Here is a 22,886-nt window from a genome sequence, read left to right as displayed (position 1 = left end):
ATAATAATGGCGCACAGGGAAAAAAGAAAAACGGCACACACTAACGTTATTTATCAATAGTGGCACACACTAACGTTTATCAATAGTGCCGTTCATTTGCCAAACAGCAGGACTTTATTGCCCACAGTAACGTTATTTATCAATAGCGCCCTAACATAAGCCAAACTGCAGACGTTATTTAACTGCAAAACGGTGAATGGATTTAATGTAACAACTGTCAAGGTTAGGGTTAGGCGCCACTGGGGGGTCTTAGGGTTCGGCACCACCAGGGGGGATCTTAGGGTTAGGCACCACCAGGGGGGGTCTTGTGGGGTTAGGCACCACCAGGGGGGGCGGTTTTAGGGTTAGGGCACCACCAGGAGGGGGGGGTCCTTAGGGTTGTTAGGCACCACCAGGGGGGGGCTTGGGGTTAGGCACCACCAGGGGGGGGCTTGGGGTGAGGCACCACCAGGGGGGGGGGCTTGGGGTGAGGCACCACCAGGGGGGGGGGGCTTGGGGTGAGGCCCCACCAGGGGGGGGGGATTGGGGGTGAGGCACCACCAGGGGGGGGGGGGGCTTGGGGTTGAGGCACCACCAGTGGGGGGGGGGCTTGGGGTGAGGCACCACCAGGGGGGGGGGGCTTGGGGTGAGGCACCACCCAGGGGGGGGGGGCTTGGGGTGAGGCACCACCAGGGGGGGTTCTGGTGTTAACATTAATAACAATAAGGCTTTAACGTTAAATAGCGATAAGCGGCAAACGGATTAGCGGCAACACTGTGCACCATTATTCTCAGGCGCCATTTTCAGATCCAAAAATAAAGTGCTACTGTAGATAAAAAAAAAAAACACATTTTGTTTGGCTATTGTTACCGGCTTATCACAAAACTTAGATACTTATGTTGCTGTCACAATTTATGGTGAAGATATTTGATTCTGAATTCATGCTACAGAGTGTATTTTTCATTATGAACTGAGAAAATAAAAGTATTTTTAATGGTAAAAATCAATCGCATTAGCTCAGGAAACCTATATTCCCATTCACCAATTAGTGCTGCATCAGATAGTGCCAGAAATGTGCACAGGGAGCAAGCCCAATCCTGCACAGCACTGCTTCTGCTACTAGACGTATATCTACTGACTCGTGGCTTAGATGAAGTCACAGAGGATGTAGATATACTGTAGTGGTGGATAAAGTGGTTAAATTTGCCTGCCACACAATTTTCTGTTGCCATGACACAGGGCACTACCAAGGGGTACTGGGTGCCCAACCAGTTTAGAATATGCACTCAAAATTATCTGCAACACACTGAACCACCTTACCATGTGCTCACTATATGTGAACTGCATAAACTGGTTCCTGCTCCAGTTCACTAAACTCCTCCTCCTGCTCTATTGCTACACACCTGATCTGATTGGCTTTTAGGGCCAATGCACACCAAAAAGCACTAGCTTAATCGCAAACGCTTAGCGTTTTCTGAAGTGATTTTTTTTTTTTTTTTTTTTTTTTTTCCTAGACAGCTGTCCTAGTGTGAGCTGGTGTAATCTACCCAGAATGTACTAGTAAAAGGTTTCTGTTGAATTGTAGGAGTTACTGATTAATCCTGATGAAACAATGTTTTCTTGGTTACTCTGCCAGGCAGGAAACTAGTTGGAGGAAGTTGAGGTTTCCCTCATACACAAGAGGCGGAGCCTGTTTCTTGTACAGATTCCTCTGGCAACTAGCTTGGTACAGGCTGTTCCCTCTCTATGTCCCATCTGCTGAGCCACAGGTGCTGAGGCCTTATCCTGGAGGCAAAACCTTCACCTTACAGCAATAATGTATTCTGATTCCCCTCACGACTGTACAGTAACCAATCTCTACCATATATTGCCTGCAGAGCTGCAGAAGATGGTCGCTGTGACCTCAGGGAAAGCAAAGTCTGTGCCAGGCCAAGAAATAGCTGCAGTCTACAAAACAGGTAAAAGGTGTTTGGCTGCCTTGGCTACAAACGGCCTTTTTTGTACGTTCCCCATGGCCATAAAATCTACCCCCCTTCAAGTTTCCTCTGAAGATTTCCCCCTCTGTACTTTGGTCCCACTCTGCCATATTCCTCCAGGGGTTCTATATGTTGACTAGGGATGGTCAATGAGATGCAAATCATTTTGAGTTGATGCAGGATCATGCACATTTTGTATGTCAATTTACACAGCTTAAAAATAGACCAATCAAGTTTTACCTTGGCAGAATTTGATTGGTTCATGTTCAAGCTGCATATAATTGCATACACAATTTGCATAAACCTGCATCCACTAAAAATTTGCATCTCATTGACCATCCTGAATACTAACCATTTATGAGGCCTGGACGTGATTATCCTGTGCATGATCGCGCGTGTGCTCCCATGCCGCCGCCCCCCCCCCCCCCCCCCCCCGTTAGCCCGGAGATCAATGAATGGGAACAGTTCCCATTCATTGATCTCAGTCCCCAGTAGTAAGACCGACAGCTTCTTTTCAGAAGCCGCAGTCTTTGAGAATAAAAGAGTTTCCCGTCCTCTTTATACTTCCTGGAAGTAAGTGCTCTCTTCCAGGACTAAAAAAAAAAACTGAAAAGAAAATTACTGTGGCCAAATAGTAAAACATCTACATACATTTAAAAAAAAAAAAAAAATTAAATACACACATTACATTTAAAGGATACCCGAAGTGACATGAGATAGACATGTGTATGTAAAGTGCCTAGCACACAAATAACTAGGCTGTGTTCCTTTTTTTCTTTCTCTGCCTGAAAGAGTTAAATATCAGGTATGTAAGTGGCTGACTCAGTCCTGACTCAGACAGGAAGTGACTACAGTATGACCCTCATTGATAAGAAATTCCCCTTTTTTTAACTCTTTCTTGCTCTCAGATGCCATTTTCTGCCAGGGAAGTGGTTTATAGTTGGAATTTCTTATCAGTGAGGGTCACACTGTAGTCACTTCCTGTCTGAGTGAGGACTGAGTCAGCCACCTTATATTTAACTTTCAGGCAGAGAAAGAAAAAAGGGAACACAGCATAGTTATGTGTGTGCTAGGCACTGTACATACCCATGTCTATCTCATTATGTCACATTTCATCGCTTTTTTTTTAAAATCATGTAGCTAGCCTAGCGCTAGCTACATGACCGCTGCTGTGCAGTGGCATCCCCCCACCCTCTTCGATCGCCTCCCGTTCTGAACGGGATTTCCATTAGGGCTTCCCCCGTCGTGATGTCAAAGGGAGTCCCAATCCACCCCTCAGCGCTGCCTGCCACTGATTTGCCAGGCAGCGCATGGGGGGGGGGGGCGGAGCGCCGCGGCATATTGGCGCGGATCGGTGGTGATCGGGCAGTAAACGCAGCTAGCAAAGTGCTAGCTGCGTGTACCAAAAAAAAAAATATGCAAATCGGCCCAGTAGGGCCTGAGAAATCCTCCTGCGCGGCATAGCCCTAACTCAGCTCGGGCTTACCACCAGGAAGGTTAAAATGCATTTAGAAAAAAAGAATTCTTAGCAAAATGTACCACCTAAAGAAAGCCTGATTGGTTGGCGTAAAAAAAAAGATCTAGATCAATTATTTGTGATAATTAGTGATCAAGTTATTGGCGAATGAATGGGAGGTGAAAATTGCTCTGATGCATAAGGTAAAAAATACCCGTGGGCTGAAATGGTTAACCCTACAAAGAGTAAGGGCTGGTTTTTGGTGCCTTTTTTTAAACCACAGGAATTAATGTGATTATGCAGCCTACTACGAAGTGAAGCCTTGTACAGACCTTTCAATTCTGACTGGCCAATGTTACCACCTCCATGAACTATGAAGGCCAACAGATTTAGAATACTATGAGCAGATTGTGTAGGCAAGCAATCCTACAACATGGAAGTGGTAAAAGTGGCCGATAGTGGCAAACCAAAGCTGTATGTGTTCTTTAGGCTTAACTAAATTGTGCGTTCTTCCTTAAAGTAGGTCCTATCGTCCCAACGGTCACCACCAGAGATGGACCATGAGTTGCTAATAAACATGACTTGCTTGCTTTATACAACTTTATACTGCTTGTATGCAGTTTGGAATTGGGTCAATTGAAATTGGTGGGAAATGCATTTGATTGGGCCAATTCCAAGTTGCATACAATTTGCATTCAAGGCAAGAGCATCTCATGATCACCATCAGCCAATGGAAGCCCCTAAATGAGAAAGAAATTGGTTATTTTATGACTTGGGTCGGAGTATTGTCAAAAACTGAAGCACTTAAACATCAGGAATCTGTGAGGCTACCCTCCAATACTTCAAAATTGTATTATGTTGAGGTTTAGTAAATGTAACAGTATAATCTCATTATAGTAAACTCCAAGGGACCAGGAAATGTGGTTAACTATGTCAGAAACTGTCTTATAAATGGCCCAGCATGCCCCGGTACATTCTCTGCTGCAAAAGACCAACTCTGTCCTCCCATTGAAGATACAGTAAAAGCACTGCACATTTGGTGGACTACAAGGTTACGTATACTTTAGGGCTGCATAGCCAGGCTGGATATATTGCCTGTACAGTATCCAGGGCTAGTGTTGGGCGAACAGTGTTCGCCACTGTTCGGGTTCTGCAGAACATCACCCTGTTCGGGTGATGTTCGAGTTCGGCCGAACACCTGACGGTGCTCGGCCAAACCGTTCGGCCATATGGCCGAACTAAGAGCGCATGGCCGAACGTTCCCCGAACGTTCGGCTAGCGCTGTGATTGGCCGAACGGGTCACGTGGTTCGGACCCGAACGCGCTCTGATTGGCCGAACTGTCACGTGGTTCGGGTAAATAAATACCCGAACCACGTCATATCTCCGCCATTTGTCTGTGGGTTTAGCTTTGGGTAGGCAGGCAGGGTAGTTCGCGCTCCAGCCACGCTAGCCAGGGTCCCCCCTGTCATTGTGTCACTGCTGGGAACAGTAGTACACCGCTTGCTCAGCCACACTATATAGCATTCTGTTTACTGCCACTCTGTGTACCTCGCTCAGCCACACTATATAGCATTCTGTTTACTGCCACTCTGTGTCTGCTGGGAATAGTAGTACACCGCTTGCTCAGCCACACTATATAGCATTCTGTTTACTGCCACTCTGTGTACCTCGCTCAGCCACACTATATAGCATTCTGTTTACTGCCACTCTGTGTCTGCTGGGAATAGTGGTACACCGCTCGCTCAGCCACACTATATAGCATTCTGTTCACTGTTCTGTGTCTGCTGGGAATAGTGGTACACCGCTCGCTCAGCCACACTATATAGCATTCTGTTTACTGTTCTGTGTCTGCTGGGAATAGTGGTACACCGCTCGCTCATCCACACTATATAGCATTCTGTTCACTGTTCTGTGTCTGCTGGGAATAGTGGTACACCGCTCGCTCAGCCACACTATATAGCATTCTGTTCACTGTTCTGTGTCTGCTGGGAATAGTGGTACACCGCTCGCTCAGCCACACTATATAGCATTCTGTTCACTGTTCTGTGTCTGCTGGGAATAGTGGTACACCGCTCGCTCAGCCACACTATATAGCATTCTGTTTACTGTTCTGTGTCTGCTGGGAATAGTGGTACACCGCTCGCTCAGCCACACTATATAGCATTCTGTTTACTGTTCTGTGTCTGCTGGGAATAGTGGTACACCGCTCGCTCAGCCACACTATATAGCATTCTGTTTACTGTTCTGTGTCTGCTGGGAACAGTAGTACACCGCTCGCTCAGCCAGAGTATATAGCATTGTGTTTACTGCCACTCTGTGTACACCGCTCAGCCAGACTATATACCATTGTTTACTGCCACTCTGATTCTGCTGGGAACAGTAGTACACCGCTCGCTCAGCCAGACTATATAGCATTGTGTTTACTGCCACTCTGTGTACACCGCTCAGCCACACTATATAGCATTGCGTACTCTGCCAGTCAGTGTGTATATTGCTGGGATCAGTAATACTCCACTCACCGTCAACCACTATATGAGCTCAACATGAGTTCCCCAGAGACCTCCGCTGTGAGCAGCACTCCCAACAACAGCAACAGCCAACGCCCCACGCAAGCTATAACATCCACCCCAGCAGCCAGTGGTCAGCAGCAGCCCTCCCCGGAGGAGAACGTTGTGTCCATCAGTCCGTCGCCAGAGCGATTAATGAGGGCTGCCATTGAGGAGATGATGGGGCCTGATGTGGAGGAGGAGGTCTGGCTCAGGCCAGCATCCCAAGTTAATGTTGAGGACGATGAGGGGTCTGTGTCTGGGGATGTTGGGGTGGCAGAGGTGGTGGGTGGGTCAGACTCAGGAGAAGAGTTGTATGATGAGGATGATGATCGGGACCATCTGTATGTGCCTCAGAGTCCGACCCCGGAAAACATGTTGTATCGTGTGTTTAGGTACTAAAATCTGCGTTCCCTCCCAGTAGTGTTGGGCGAACAGTGTTTGCCACTGTTCGGGTTCTGCAGAACATCACCCTGTTCGGGGTGACTATATAGCAGACTATATAGCATTGTGTTTAATGCCACTCTGTGTACACGGCTCAGCCACACTATATAGCATTGTGTTTACTTCCACTCTGTGTCTGCTGGGAACAGTAGTACACCGCTCACCCGCCACTGTATAGCATTGTGCTCTGTGTCACTGCTGACAATAGTGGTACACCGCTCACCCACCACTGTATAGCATTTCTGTACTGCCACTGTACTGCTGCCAGTCAGCGTGTACTTTAAGGATAAGTGAAATGAGGAAGAAATCCGGTGAAAGAGGGAGGGGCAAGGGAAGAGGTGTTTCCCCTGACGGTTCACGTACAGGCCACAGGGGAGCACCCAAGAAAACCCACTCAATACTGCCCATGTTGTCCAGGACAACAACCCTCACAGATCCAAAAGAACAGGACCAGATAATTACTTGGATGACCTCTCAAGCGTCCAGCAGTGGGTTAAGCAGCACCAGCACATCACGCACGAGGTCCGAGTCCTCAGCCAGTTAAAGTCTGGGCTTTCTTTGAAGACTGCACTGAGGATGTTACCATGGTGATTTGCAAGGTGTGCAAGACCCGCCTGAGCAGGGGGAAAAGTATTAACAACCTCTCCACCACCAGCATGAGCCGCCACATTCTATCCAAACATCCCACTCTGTGGGCAAACGCGGCAGGACAGGGTACCACCAGCAACACTGCCTCCCTTGGGTTCACCAGACTCACCACCAGACCCGCCTCAGCAGCAGCAGTAGCCCAGCCATTGCGTGGTTCACAACATTCACAAACATCAGACGATGCTGACACTGTCACTTTCCGGACTAGTGCTCTTGAGGTCTCCCAGTGTTCATCAAACACAACAACCAACAGCCCTTCGGTGTGCAGCGCTACGGTTGAGTTGTCTGTCTCTGAGATGTTTGAGCACAAGAGGAAATTGCCAGCAAATGACCCCCGGGCCGTGGCAGTAACAGCCAGCCAGCATAGCCAAGCTTCTGGCCTGCGAAATGCTGCCATATCGAGTGGTGGAGACAAACAGCTTCAAGGGCATGATGTCAGTGGCCATCCCACGTTACGTGGTTCCCAGCCGCTACCACTTTGCGCGCTCTGCAGTGCCTGAGTTGCATGAGCACGTGGTCAGCTAAATAACCCGAAGCTTGAAGAATGCCGTTGCCTGCAAGGTTCACCTCACCACTGACACCTGGACGAGTGCGTTCGGCCAGGGTCGATACATCTCCCTTACCGCGCACTGGGTGAACCTTGTGGAGCCTGGCAGCGATTCCTCACCTGCTACGGCGCGGGTGTTGCCCACGCCGCAAACAGCTGGATAACAGCAGCACCTACCTCTCTGACTCCTTCTCCTCCAACGCATCTCAAAGCTGTACCTCATCCGGAAATGCTAACCCAGCACCAGCAGCAGTAGGATCGTGGAAGCAGTGCAGCACAGCTGTTGGCATGCGTCAGCAAGCGTTGCTGAAGCTGATCTGCCTTGGGGATAAGCAGCACACGGGAGGAAATTTGGAGGGGAATAAAGGAACAGACGGATTTGTGGCTGGCACCGCTGGACCTGAAACCGGGCATGAAGCTAGACACCTGGCACGAACTGGCAATGTACGCAATAGAGGTGCTGGCTTGCCCGGCAGCCAGCGTTATGTCGGAACGCTGTTTCAGTGCTGCCGGAGGCATCATCACAGATCGGCGTATCCGCCTCTCCACAGAAAATGCAGACCGTCTGACTCAAATTAAAATGAATCAATCCTGGATTGGAAACGACTACGCAACACTCCTGGACCCCAACCAAGTAACATGACCAATGAACATCTGGGATGGTTTAGCGTTTCCGGTCCCTGTTTATTGAACCTCTCATCTGTATTACATTTATGACTGCATGGCGGCAAAAAGCATTGCTGCTATATCCGCACGCTTTTTGTCCTCATGCAAGGCCTGGGTTGTTGTGTCTCACAAAGCGTGGCCTTCTCCTCCTGCGCCTCCTCCTGTTCCATCACGTGTGCTGCTGCTGCTGCTGCTGCTGCTGGGTTACCGTTGCCGGTCCCTGTTTATGGAACCTCTTATCTTTATTACATTTATGACTACATGGCGGTACAAAGCATGCTATCCGCACGCTTTTTGTCCTCATGCAAGGCCTGGGTTGTTGTGTCTCACAAAGCGTGGCCTTCTCCTCCTGCGCCTCCTCCTGTTCCATCACGTGTGCTGCTGCTGCTGCTGGGTTAGCGTTGCCGCGTGGTCCCTGTTTATTGAACCTCTTATCTTTATTACATTTATGACTACATGGCGGTACAAAGCATGCTATCCGCACGCTTTTTGTCCTCATGCGAGGCCTGGGTTGTTGTGTCTCACAAAGCGTGGCCTTCTCCTCCTGCGCCTCCTCCTGTTCCATCACGTGTGCTGCTGCTGCTGCTGCTGCTGGGTTAGCGTTGCCGCGTGGTCCCTGTTTATTGAACCTCTTATCTTTATTACATTTATGACTACATGGCGGTACAAAGCATGCTATCCGCACGCTTTTTGTCCTCATGCAAGGCCTGGGTTGTTGTGTCTCACAAAGCGTGGCCTTCTCCTCCTGCGCCTCCTCCTGTTCCATCACGTGTGCTGCTGCTGGGTTAGCGTTGCCGCGTGGTCCCTGTTTATTGAACCACTTATCTTTATTACATTTATGACTACATGGCGGTACAAAGCATGCTATCCGCACGCTTCTTGTCCTCATGCAAGGCCTGGGTTGTTGTGTCTCAAAGCGTGGCCTTCTCCTCCTGCGCCACCCTCCTCCTGTTCCATCACGTGTGCTGCTGCTGGATTAGCATTACCGGTCCCTTTTCCTGGAACCTCTTATATGTATTACATTTATGACTGCATGCCGACAAAAAGCATGTTACCTGTGCAAAGAAAACAGACATTTCCCGCATTTAAAAGACAGTTTTCCCTTTGAAACTTTAAAATCGATTTTCTCAAAAACTATAAGCTCTTTTTGCTAAATTTTTTTTTCCTCTTGTACCCACTCCCAAGGTGCACATACCCTGTAAATTTGGGGTATGTAGCATGTAAGGAGGCTTTACAAACCACAAAAGTTCGGGTCCCCATTGACTTCTATTATGTTCGGAGTTCGGGTCGAACACCCGAACATCGCGGCCATGTTCGGCCCGAACCCGAACATCTAGATGTTCGCCCAACACTATCCAGGGCTCCTTAAAAAGTTGCAGCCATCACTGAATAGAGGCAGCCACTCGCTTCCAGTGAGTGGCTCCAATACCTCTGTGGGCGGGACTTGCAGCACCAGCCTGAAGAGAGCAGCAGACCATGGGTTTCACACTGACATATGACACATGCACCGCCCACTGACATGCATGCCCCGCCCACTGATGACACATGCACCGCCCACTTTTTACTATATCCAGAGTCAGCGTCACGTAGCGGCTAAAAAAACAGGTTTACTATAACAGAAGTTTTATTATATCCGGGTTTACTATAACAAGCGTGGCTCCCACACACTTATAATGGAGATTGGCCAGGACCTGGAGAGGTAGTTTACTAAACATGAGTTTATTATGAGAGATAATATATTGGAAACTTCATTAACCACCCTGGCGGTATGGATGAGCCTGTCTCGGCCAAGAAAAGTCTAAACTGTATGGACGAGTCAGGCTCGTCCATCAGTTCTAAGAGAGGCTTCCATTTTATTTTTTTTACGTTTTTAAGCATTAAAATTTGTATTCGAAAGCGAATTGGTGGCCTCTGGAAACCTGCAGGCAAGAATGCATATTTTCATGTGGAAAATTGCAGGCAAAAAAAGCTTTCTGTCAAATCTGAAAGTAGGGAGGGAAATTATGGCTTGACAGGAGAAATTACTTTTTTTTTTTTTTTGACAGTTTTAAAACTTTTTTTTTTTTTCACCGATATACAAAAAATGTATACTAATCCTTGCTTCACCCATGTTGGTAAATTTATGGGCAAAAATGTCATGAAAATGTAATCCCTTTCATTGCAGAAACTGGACACCAGGGAGGTTAATACTGGTTAAACTTACCTTGTTGGCAGGTTTCTTCTCCAGCCAAATTTTAGTCAAATTCAGACCATCCAGCCTTGTGGCGTTCGCTCTCTCATCATTGGGATACTCGATGTCAGGAGTGTTTTTGGGGAACATGTATTTTCTGCCTCCACCCATGATAACCTGTAGAGAAAATTTTGGGATAAGTTTTTACTGTAGTTCTGGCGAGATTATTCTCCTACTTCGTATATCTAACGAGACTTTACTTCTTCCCTAGTGAGACTCGCTGTGTACCGTCTCTGGTTCCATCCTCCAACTTCTAGAACTGTGAGTAATATGGCAATAACCTGTCCACATTTATATTTTGCATTAAGGGAACAGGGCCTCATTGGGGAATAGGGGGGGTCAATGGGATGTTAATTATTCTGAGTTGTTGCTAATGTTGTGTTAATGTAGGCAGCTTAAATTAAATGCATTTGATCTGTGTACAATCCGTAAAAAAAAAAAAAAACAGGAAAATTTGGGTTAACTCTTGAGTTGGCATCTTGGGAACTATCCTTAAATCTCACATGGTCCACTCTTCAAGGTCCAGACACATGCTAGATAAGTCAATACATATCAAGCGATGTTGCCCTTTCCCAGCAGAAAGAAATGACAAATAGTTTCACACACACCGATATTCCAAATGATTGTCATTCAAAAACTGCATGCAAAAGTTACATTCCACATGACCTACGCGACAACTTTGCAACAATGTAGTTTGAACTACTTGCACACACTGGCCTGACTGCATGGTATCTGCCCAATAGTTATCAGTTATTCAGAATTTATCCACCCCCCCCCCCCCCTCCCATTGGCTCAGGTAGAATACATGAAATCTGTCACTTGTCATACTTTAGCTACATTTTTTACAATTGTCATCTGAAATAGGTACTGGCTACTTCCTAACGTGTACTTACTGGTAAGTCTCCACCAGTGTTGACATTCATAAACCTGGGATTTTATGAAAGTTCTTGAAAATATTTTGAACTTTTTGACAAGGTGGAGTGATTTGTAGCTACCGGTCTTTTGGGGGAGAGACTATCTGGTGAATTTGCATAGCTGAGTGCAACCTTTGCTCTCCACTGCAGATGGCCAATCCGATAATTTTTTTTTGGCTTGCATGCAAATCGTATGCACCTTGGGACTGGGCCAATCCAAAATTGTCAGGAATCAATTTGATTGGTGTGATTCCAATTGGAATTGGCAGGTCACTGACCATCTATACACTCCCACCAGTGGCAAAAGGCCTGGATGGTGGTCTTACCTCTATATCGGGAATGTTGTGCATTAGCTGCCAGGCTATGTCCTTACATCCTTGCTCCACAGCTTCCTTGGGCATCTCATTGTCAGAGTACCAGTCTCTGTTGACGGAGTGGGCATAGGAGGCACTGGGGGTGGCATGGTTGACTCTGGTGGTGGTCACTACTCCAACAGACTTTCCTGCGGGATAAGACAGCAAGTTATAGAATATGTGGAATAACAGCTCTGTACAGTAATAGTTCACCAGCCTCAGGGATAATAGTAGATTATAGGTAGGGGAGTCCTAGTGGGACAAGAGGTCCACCAAGCCTCTCAAACAGTAGTCCAAGCATACAAAAATTCCCATGTAGGACTTATTACATGTGATGTAAAACCTACAGAACCAGCAAAACGATTCATGCCTGTCGCTCCACTGTGGAGCACTTGACATAGCTGTGACAAAACTACAAATCTCATCATGCCTCTGCCTCCCTGAGTTATGCTTAGAGCTGTCAGAGTATTGCAATGCCTCATGGGACTTGTAGTTCCACCACAGCTGGAGTTCCAAGGTTAGCCATCACTGACATAGGGCAACAGGCCCGAAACATTTTGCTTGGTCTGTATGTTGTAATTTGGACTCTGTACACACATCCAATTTTAATATGCAGATGACTGGCCAATTTTATCACTGCTATGCAGTAGGAGAGCCAACAGATTTCAAATACTATGAATAGACTGTAGGTATGATCTCATACTACATGGATGTGGTAAAACTGACCCAGTCATATGCAGATAAAAATTTGATTTTTATGGATCTTTTACTCTCCAGTAAGTACTATTGATTTATATTGATTACTATTGGTATGAGGCTGATGATATTTGAACTTTCTCAGCCATTCTAGCTGAACTTGTGAACTAAGAATTTACGATACCTCTGGGTCAATCCTAATCCCAGGTCTGTGAGCAATGGAGTAAACAAGGATCCTTATCTCAGCTAACAACCTCTAACCCCATTTAGATGGTCTTTTTGAATTAAGGCATCTTAATGACATGAATTTATGCTTGAAAAAAATATCTGTTTTCCCTTTTGATGTTGCATGTATATAGCTGTCTGTACCACCAGCCTGCAAACTAACAGGATATAAGCCAAACGAAGGCTGCAAGGCCGAAAGCTTGCTCGTTCTTATTCATTTTTAGTTAGCCAATAAATGGTATCATCCTGGTTTAAAATTTCTTGAGTTTATATAAGGCCAGCATCTTCTGTGCTACTGTACAAAAGCATACAGGGTATAACAATACAAAATGAACGATACAATAGTTAATACAAGGCATTGGTGGATTAGCGCTGATACAGTGAACAAATCTACAGATTTTTACACAGGGTTGGGAGATATGCACACACATTACACAGCATTGTGAGACAGAAGGGAAAGAGCCCTGGCCAAAAGGCCTTACAGTCTAAAGGTTTAAGGGATGGAACAATAGGTAAAGGGAAGCTGTGTGTGGGGTGGTAGAAATGGTGGTCAGCGGGCAAAGTGTCCTAGGTAGGAGAGTATGCTTGCCTTAAGAGTCGTTTTTAAATTGCGCTTACAACAGAATAACCAAGCAGCTCAGGGTGACCCAAACCACTACGAGTGTATAGGGGGATAAGAGACCGAAAATCCCGCCTCCTAATAAGCAATGCTTGGTGAAATTTGCCACCTAAAAACGGAAGGAAACTTGCAATAATTCAGCTTGGTTACCCACAATGCACCACTACAAAATATGCAAATTCTCTATTCGCCCCTGTAAGCCAGGCAAGCATCCAGAACCGCTGGGGTATAGCAAGCCTATACAGGTCCTACTCTAAAAATTAGCATATTGTGATAGTTTATTATTTTCTGTAATGTACTGATAAACATTAGACTTTCTCTCATCATACTCCAGGACAGCTCACCTGAGATTACCATTGAGTCCCTCCCCTATGGAAACAAATGCAAATTAAATCAATTAACCAATCAGCCCCTGGCCGCACCCTATATAGCCAGTCCCTTCCTTCCCCTCCTCAGTTCTTCATTGTTTCCACTCACCCATGGCACAACCTATACCAGTAAAGGTGGTACCTCCCTGGAGCCTATCACTGGTTCTTGATTTTCTGATGTCAGAATTTTTTCAACCAGCAGATACAATCCCTATTAAGCTACTGACATTAAAGGTAGCCTTCTTAGTCGCCATTACGACAGCAAGGAGGGTGGGAGACATACAGTCCTTGTCAATAAAGGATCCTTATATGATAATCCACCCAGACAGAATAGTCTTCCGGCCAGATCCAACATACCTACCAAAGGTGGTCACAGGATTCCATAGAACGCAGGAAATTATTTTACCATCCTTTTCCACAGATCCTAAAAATAAGGAAAGGAGGTTGGCAAGTCTGGATGTAAGACAGGCGATTATTACCTATTTACAGAGGACACGGCAGTGGAGAAGGTCCAGCCATCTGTTTGTTTTATTTTCAGGCAGCCGTAAGGGGTTACAGGCTTCAAAAAGTTCCATAGCCAGATGGATCAGGGAGGTTATAGGATTAGCTTATAAGGAGTCAGGTGGTGAAACACCCACAAACATAAGAGCACATTCTACGAGGTCCTTGGCAGCCTCCTGGGCGGAGAGATCAGGAGCAACATTAGACCAGATATGCAAAGCAGCTACATGGTCGGGACATTCGACATTTGTGAAGCACTATCGGGTGGAGTTACTATCCAGCCAGGATCAGACGTTTGGACGCAAGGTGCTTCAGGCAGTCATCCCACCCTAAGGTAAAGAGTTCTCGCTGGTCTCAGGTGAGCTGTCCTGGAGTATGATGAGAGAAAGGCCGTCCTACTTACCGGTAGTAGTGTTTCGGCGAATACTCCAGGACAGCTGCCTTAGTACCCAGCCCTAATTTTGCGGATATCAGAAAGATAATTAAATGACAGAATGGGGTGAGCTAGATACTCTTCTATTGAACTGAGGAGGGGAAGGAAGGGACTGGCTATATAGGGTGCGGCCAGGGGCTGATTGGTTAATTGATTTAATTTGCATTTGTTTCCATAGGGGAGGGACTCAATGGTAATCTCAGGTGAGCTGTCCTGGAGTATTCGCCGAAACACTACTACCGGTAAGTAGGACGGCCTTTCATATATTTTAGATTCATTACACACAACTGAAGTAGTTCCAAGCCTTTTCTTTTAATATTGATGATTTTGGCATACAGCTCATGAAAACCCAAAATGCCTATCTCCAAAAATTAGCATATTTCATCCGATCAATAAAAGAAGTGTTTTTAAAACAAAAAAGTCAACCTTCAAATTATGTTCAGTTATGCACTCAATACTTGGTTGGGAATCCTTTTGCAGAAATGACTGCTTCAATGCGGCGTGGCATGGAGGCAATCAGCCTGTGGCACTGCTCAGATGTTATGGAGGCCCAGGATGCTTCGATAGCGGCCTTAAGCTCATCCAGGGTGTTGGGTCTTGCGTCTCTCAACTTTGGCCTCGATTCATAAAGCATTCCCGCATTCGGAAATGCTGAAAACGGCTCACTTTACCGACCACACAGCAAAATCTGTATTCATAAAGGCTTTTTCCGCATGAAAAGCCGACATTCGCAAGCAGAGTGATGAATCACCGCCTTGCGCGGTGATTATCATAGCAAAAGTAACAAGTAGTCAATTCATAAAGATTAGAGGTAGCGGTATGCATTGGAGGCAATCAGCCTGTGGCACTGCTCAGGTGTTATGGAGGCCCAGGATGCTTCGATAGCGGCCTTCAGCTCATCTAGAGTGTTGGGTCTTGCGTCTCTCAACTTTCTCTTCACAATATCCCACAGATTCTCTATGGGGTTCAGGTCAGGAGAGTTGGCAGGCCAATTGAGCACAATAATATCATGGTCAGTAAACCATTTACCAGTGGTTTTGGCACTGTAAACAGGTGCCAGGTCGTGCTGAAAAATGAAATCTTCATCTCCATAAAGCTTTTCAGCAGGTGGAAGCATGAAGTGCTTCAAAATCTCCTGATAGCTAGCTGCATTGACCCTGCCCTTGATAAAACAGTGGACCAACACCAGCAGCTGACATGGCACCCCAGACCGTCACTGTGGGTACTTGACACTGGACTTGAGGCATTTTGGGATTTTCCCCCTCCCCAGTCTTCCTCCAGACTCTGGCACCTTGATTTCCGAATGACATGCAAACGTTTTTCATACGAAAAAAGTAGTTTGGACCTCTGAGCAACAGTCCAGTGCTGCTTCTCTGTAGCCCAGGTCAGGCGCTTCTGCCGCTGTTTCTGGTTCAAAAGTGGCTTGACCTGGGGAATGCGGCACCTGTAGCCCATTTCCTGCACACGCCTGTACATGGTGGCTCTGGATGTTTCTACTCCAGACTCAGTCCATTGCTTCCGCAGGTCCCCCAAGGTCTGGAATCGGTCCTTCTCCACAATCTTCCTCAGGGTCCGGTCGCCTCTTCTCGTTGTGCAGCGTTTTCTGCCACACTTTTTCCTTCCCACAGACTTCCCACTGAGGTGCCTTGATACAGCACTCTGGGAACAGCCTATTTGTTCAGAAATTTCTTTGTGTCTTACCCTCTTGCTTGAGGGTGTCAATGATGGCCTTCTGGACAGCAGTCAGGTCGGCAGTCTTACCCATGATTGCGGTTTTAAGTAATGAATCAGACTGGAAGTTTTTAAAAGCCTCAGGAATCTTTTGCAGGTGTTTAGAGTTGATTAGTTGATTCAGATGATTAGGTTAATAGCTCGTTTAGAGAAACTTTTCATGATGTGCTAATTTTTTGAGATAGGAATTTTGGGTTTTCATGAGCTGTATGCCAAAATCATCAATTTTAAAACAATAAAAGGCTTGGAACTACTTCAGTTGTGTGTAATGAATCTAAAATATATGAAAGTCTAATGTTTATCAGTACATTACAGAAAATAATGAACTTTATCACAATATGCTAATTTTTTGAGAAGGACCTGTAGCTTTAAATATTAGCCACGCCAACCCCACATGTAGACAGCCTGTTTCAGACTTTTGGTCCTCAGTACATGGTAGGGATTGATATGGCTGTATGGGATAGGGCCTGGACCAGTACAACAGAGTAACCAAGCAGCTCGGGGTGACCCAAACCACTAGGAATGTATAGGGGATTAAAGAGACCGACATTTAAAGGGAAGGTTCAAGCAAAATAAAAAAGAGTTTCACTTACCTGGGGCTTCTACCAGCCCCATGCAGCCATAATGTGCCCTCCTAGTCACTCACTGCTGCTCCAGTCCCCCACTGGCAGCTTGCCGACCTCGGAGGTCAGCAGGCCGCATTGCGTACATTTTTACGCATTCCTGCTAGTGCAGGAACATTAACACATACATTTTTACGCATTACTGGTTCAATGCGTAAAAATTTACGCATTGAACCAGTAACGCGTAAAAATGTATGTGTTAATGTTCCTGCATCAGTGAGAATGCGTAAAAATGTACGAAATGCGTCCCGCCGACCTCCGAGGTCGGCAAGCTGCCAGTGGGGGACTGGAGCAGCAGTGAGACTACGAGGGCACAGGATGGCTGCAGGGGGCTGGTAGAAGCCCCAGGTAAGTGAAACTCCTTTTTTTTTTTTATTTTGCTTGAACCTTCCCTTTAAAAACCGTGCGTGTGGGTGACTGGCGGATGTGTCGGAGAGTGTTCCAGAAGAGGGGAGAGGATCGAGAGAAGTCTTGTAAGTGGGAGTGTGAAGGTCTCCAGAGAACACAGTAATCCCATCCTTCCACTTGTTGGTTCACAGCTCACCTGAGTCTTTGGCCCACTTGAGGATGGAATCCACCTCGTTGCCTTTCGTGGTGTTGCACTGATTGCGCACGGAAGCTGCGTTCACCCCGACCGTCCCCTCGTTGGCCTTCACTCCACACAGATAAGCAGTGGCCGTGCCTGCGCTGTCGGGGACCTGAGCGTTTGTGTTATAAGTCTGTATAAAAAGATTACAAGTCACTTCCCATCCATGTATAATAATGCTGTTACACGCAGTGATCTATGACCTTTACTTCACAGCTGGGACGTCAGGCTTGTTGTGACTAGAGAGAATGGAGCCTGGCTGTCCTGAGGTACATTAGGTCAGGGAATGTTTCCTTTGGACCTATTGACTATTCTTACTGGGACGGCATGAAGCTGTGCTGTGTTCTGGGAGCAAAGGCTTCTGGGAGTCTGGTGGTTTCCTGTCCTGCCATGGCTAGGTTCAGGGCAGGAATGTGGCGGTGCCCCTTAACAGACAGGGATACCCGAGGAAGAGCCGGATTTAGCATTGTGTGATTCAGGTCATTGGAAGGAAAACAGTGGTGGAACAGAGCAAACTTCAGTGATCTAAATTCAGGCTTGGCACATAAGGGGGAGTCTGTCTGGGATTTGGAAGTGAATTCTGCATCCCTGTGGCTTTCTGCCTGCTGACACAGAACGGCCGGCTCTACGGCCTGTCTGATGGCCTCTGCCAGCTCTTGTCTACCTCACAGCTTTCCCTTTCCAGACTGCGAGAGGCTTCAGACGCTTTGGAAACTATCACAAGGCCACCATCCTTATAACCAGTAGCGTAGCAATAGGGGTTGCAGAGGTTGTTGTTGTATTATATTATTATTATTATTATTATTATTATTATTATTATTATTATTATAGCGCCAACATATTCCGTGGCGCTGTACAAAGTAAGAAACAAACATGGGGTACATAATAATAGACAATGCTATACACCAAAATACAAGATACATAATTAGTGACAAAATACAAAGAATGATACAAAAGCAAATTATAGAATTATAGAACTGTGATAAAATTAACATGATGAATAAAATGTATGATGGTTACCAAGACACAAGGGGGAGAGAACCCTGCCCTTGTGGGCTTACAATCTATCGGGGCAACCATATCGGGGCCCTTGGGCCAGACTGGCCCCTAGAGACCCTCCCTCAAACACAGTATTAGCTGTCTATTGGTCCAGGGCTGGTAATCGCTTCTATAGATGCTCTAAATAGTTGTAATCCTTAGCAAGCTGTTCCCCATCCCCTTCTTGCACCTCTGACACTGTTGTCCTTGGCAGGCTCTGATGCGCCATATCAATTGTTATGTAAAGAGTGTTTGGGGGGCCCATCTAAAACTTGCACCCGGGGCCCAAAGCTCCTTAGCTACACCACTGCTTAAAGGACAACCGAGGTGACACGAGATATAGACACATATATGTACAGTGCACTGCACACACATAACTAGGCTGTGTTCCTTTTTTTCTTTCTCTGCCTGAAAGCATTAAAAATCAGGTATACAAGTGACAGTTTCTGTCTGGGTTGGGACCGGGTTGGACTGGGTCAGACTATAGCCTAACCCTCCCTGATAAGTAATTACAGCCATAAAACATTTTCCTGTCAGTAAATGGCTTCTGAGAGCAGAAAAGGGATAAAAAGGATCAATGGTTCATAGATTTTAGCTCTGGCACACTTCAATGAAGGTGTCATTGAGTAGCGACAATGAAACAGTAAAACCTTAAAGAGACTCTAACATCAAAAACATCCCCTGGGCGGTACTCACCTCGGGTGGGGGAAGCCTCCGGATCCTAATGAGGCTTCCCACGCCATCCTCTGTCCCACGGGGGTCTGGCTGCAGCCCTCCGAACAGCCGGCGTCAGACCGGACTGAAGTTTGCTACCGGACTGTAGATTCAATATTTACCTTTGCTGGCTCCAGCGGGGGCGCTGTGGCTGCTTTCGGCTCGGCAATAGACGGAAATACCCGATCTCAGTCGGGTCCGCTCTACTGCGCAGGCGCCGGAAACTTGCGCCTGCGCAGTAGAGCAGACCCGACGGCGATCAGGTATTTCCGCCTACTTCGGAGCCGACAGCCATCAGAGCGCCTGCGCAGCAGCTGAGAAGGTAAATATTGAAGTCACCGCTGTACGGAGGGCTGCAGCGAGACCCCTGAGGGATGGAGGACGGCGTGGGAAGCCTCATTAGGATCCGGAGGCTTCCCCCACCCGAGGTGAGTACCTCCCAGGGGACGTTTTGACGTTACAGTTCCTCTTTAAAACTAGATTTTAAAAAGTCATTTTTAGGAGTAGGATAGATACAATTTTTCTCATCAGTTTAGTTTCACCTCGGATGTCCTTTAAAACAGAAGGAATTAGTCCCTTCGCTGGCTCCCTGTCCCCCTCAAGGTGGCCATACACCATACAATTTAAATATCTGTTCAATTTAAGAATTGCAATAAATTTTTCTGACTGATTGGTCATATTTTTTGAAATGTTACAATGTACCACACGCCTATGTTCAATTTTTCCCCAATTATGATAAAAATGATTGGAAACTCTGAGAAAATTGCCAGGGTGTGTATATTGATAAACTGACAATCTACCACACACCATACAATCTTTAGAAAGATTGAAGATGAATATCTGGCATTCCGGATCGATAGAAATCGAAGAAAACGGGAAATACGATCGGATTTTCCAGTCAAATGAAAAAAAGCTTTAGTTTTTTTCAGATCGTTTTATCGAATTGCCGTAAAATTGGATCATTTTATTGTATCGTGTGTGGCCACCTTCAGAATGACATTCAGACGCTGCCTGGCATACAAATCCATCTACCTACCATACCTCCCCTCCATACCTCTCATCCAGGGTACTCCTGTAATGCTCGCAAGCCTCATGCGCAGATTTCATAGCACCGGGGCTGGCGAAATCAATCTTCTGAGCTGGCACACACATTTCGATTGCTGTCTCATGCAGCCAGAGCTGACACTAAAGGCCCATTCACACTAGAAATCGCTAAACGCAAACGCTGAACAATTGTTCTGGCATTTCCCAGGAATTTTTCACTGTATAGAAAGTGTTTTTCCAGCAATTAGCGTTCTGCGATTTCTAGTTCAGTTAGCCTCTTGTGGGTAATCTGCAAGGTTTGATGGGTAATATCGCTCGGAAAACTGATTAACAGGCCAGCGATTTCTGAGCGATTTTCCAGCGTTCCTATACTTAACCTCTTGCCGACCGCGTCACGCCGATGGGCATGGCCGCGGCGGCAGCCCCGGAGTAAAGTCCTGGGGCTCTGTTTTGCAGGAGATCGCACGCAGGCTGCGCGCGCATCTCCTGCTTGGGGGGCGGAGCTCCGACCCGCCTTCAATCTCCTGTTAGACGGCGTGAACGCCGTCTATTTATATGGTGCAGCGCTGCGATCAGCAGCAGCGCTGCACTGGGGACCTCCCCCTGGGGGACAAGAGAGCGATCGGCTCTCATAGGGTGAAGCCTATGAGAGCTGATCGCCATGATTGGCTGGCTGGGGGGAGGGAGGGTACTTAAAGAAACAGGGTTTAAAAAAAAAAAAGCAACACTAATATTTATAAAAATAAACATGGGGGGAGCGATCAGACCCCACCAATAGAGTTCTGTTGGTGGGGAGAAAAAGGGGGGGGGGGGGGGAATCACTTGTGTGCTGTGTTGTGTGGCCCCGCAGCTTGGCCTTAAAGCTGCAGTGCCATTTATTTTTTTTACTAAAAATTGCCTGGTCACTAGGGGGGTTTAGCCCTGCAGTCCTCAAGAGGTTAACATTGAAACGCTAGTCGCTCAGAAAACGCTGCAGGCAATGTTTTCATTTCAGCAAATCTCTTAGATGAGCACACTTCCATATACAGTACTTTCATTGTACATGCGTTTTTCAAACCGATAGCGATGCTGAAATCACTCCGAAAATGCACAAGTGTGAATGGGCCCTTTGCTATGTTAGAAGCAAATAGCCGAACAAAGTAGCTTTCCAGATTTCACTCAGTCAGGACAGAGGTTACAATAAGCAAGTCACAGGTTAGCATCAAGATCATTTCTGACTTCCCAGTCCCCCTTGCCAGGTTAAGTCCTCTATCTCAGAGTAAGGATGACCGATATCGGTAAGCGCCGGTTTCCTGGCCTCACTGTCTGCAGTTTTCACACCTAGATCCAGAGCTGAGAGAAGGCCGATCTCCTCTGTCCAAACAGCTGCTTCCTCAACCCTCCTGTAACCCAAGAATTTATCTTTCCCATATTTTCTTCATATTTAATTGGTTGGGAAGCTGCCAGGTTGCCCATCTTTGTAAAGGGGGTTGGGCTCAGCCTGACACCCGTTTTTGGGAAGTTTGCAGACAAGTGAACTTTACAGAACCTGGTGTAACACAGGCTTGAAGTGACACTGTACTAATACTCATGTCTCATATCTGCGGACTCGGGGTGCCTCACTGAATGCCGGCGAGTGAGTGAGTGAGTGAGTCTGCTGCATGCTTGTTCAGGGTATATGTCTTAAAGTATTAGAGGCAGAGGATCAGCAGGTCTGCCAGGCAACTGGTATTGTTTAAAAGGAAATGGGGCAGACTCCATATCCCTCTTGCTTCAGTTGTCCTTTAATTTTAGGTTGATATAAAATGTATTCATCTTGGAAAGTAAAGCACACTGCTGTTCAGTACACATAAATGAATATCATGATTTTGGAAGGTGATTGGACGGTCTATTAGCCGTAGCAATGGTTCTTGTTTATGTCTGTTGTTTCCAGCCCAGACTGGGACATGATGCATTTGGGGTAAGACTAACCTTTGAAAGGGCAACATACGGGAACTTGTCCATCTCCAGCACAGTCTCTTCCCCTGGATTTCCCCGCCAGCTGCCCCTTCAATATCCGAGTGGCGGTAATGGTCCGGCACCCCCATACCTGCGAAACATGAGAGATCCGTCACTTAATGAGACCCCCTCACTGTAATCCAGTGCAGAGCCCAGAACAAGGTCCTCCAGCACCCAAGGCTGAGACATCGAAGTGCGCCCCTCTATCTGTCACACTGATTGCTATAAGACAGAGGCGCCCCAAACACCTTAATCTCTAGTTATCTGGCTTGCAGTCACTGCCATGTATCCCCTTTTCTTATCTCTCTCTGCTTCAAACACATAGGGGAATGATAGCTGAGTGAGTTGTGCGCCCCTCCTACACTGCGCCCTGAGGCTGAAGCCTCTCTCGCCTCTGCCTGACCCTGGACTATAGTGTCCCTTCATGAGCCCCCTCCCCCCCCCCCCCCCCCCCACCACCATCATGAAGACCCATTCACCAGAATCTAGTTTTTTCTTCATGAGACTCCCTCACCATAGTCCTAGTGTCCCTTCATGAAACCCCCTCACTGTAGTCTAGTGTCCCTTAAT

General features: G+C 46.8%; 1 protein-coding gene across 1 annotated transcript in view; it reads right to left on the bottom strand.

Annotated features, from left to right (window-relative positions):
• The window catches only part of ALPL (alkaline phosphatase, biomineralization associated), a 32,193-nt gene extending 9,788 nt beyond the window's left edge, over window positions 1-22,405 (bottom strand). The window contains 6 exon segments of the mRNA XM_068241687.1: window positions 10,468-10,611; window positions 11,735-11,910; window positions 17,502-17,676; window positions 22,290-22,346; window positions 22,348-22,392; window positions 22,394-22,405. Coding sequence (XP_068097788.1) covers window positions 10,468-10,611; window positions 11,735-11,910; window positions 17,502-17,676; window positions 22,290-22,346; window positions 22,348-22,392; window positions 22,394-22,405 — 609 coding nt within the window.
• Window positions 22,406-22,886: the final 481 nt, after the last annotated feature.

This window comes from Hyperolius riggenbachi, chromosome 6, assembly GCF_040937935.1.
Source record: "Hyperolius riggenbachi isolate aHypRig1 chromosome 6, aHypRig1.pri, whole genome shotgun sequence".
Lineage (NCBI taxonomy): Eukaryota > Metazoa > Chordata > Amphibia > Anura > Hyperoliidae > Hyperolius > Hyperolius riggenbachi.
The sequence above is the reverse complement of the archived record's forward strand: the minus strand, read 5'-3'. Positions and strand labels throughout refer to the sequence as shown.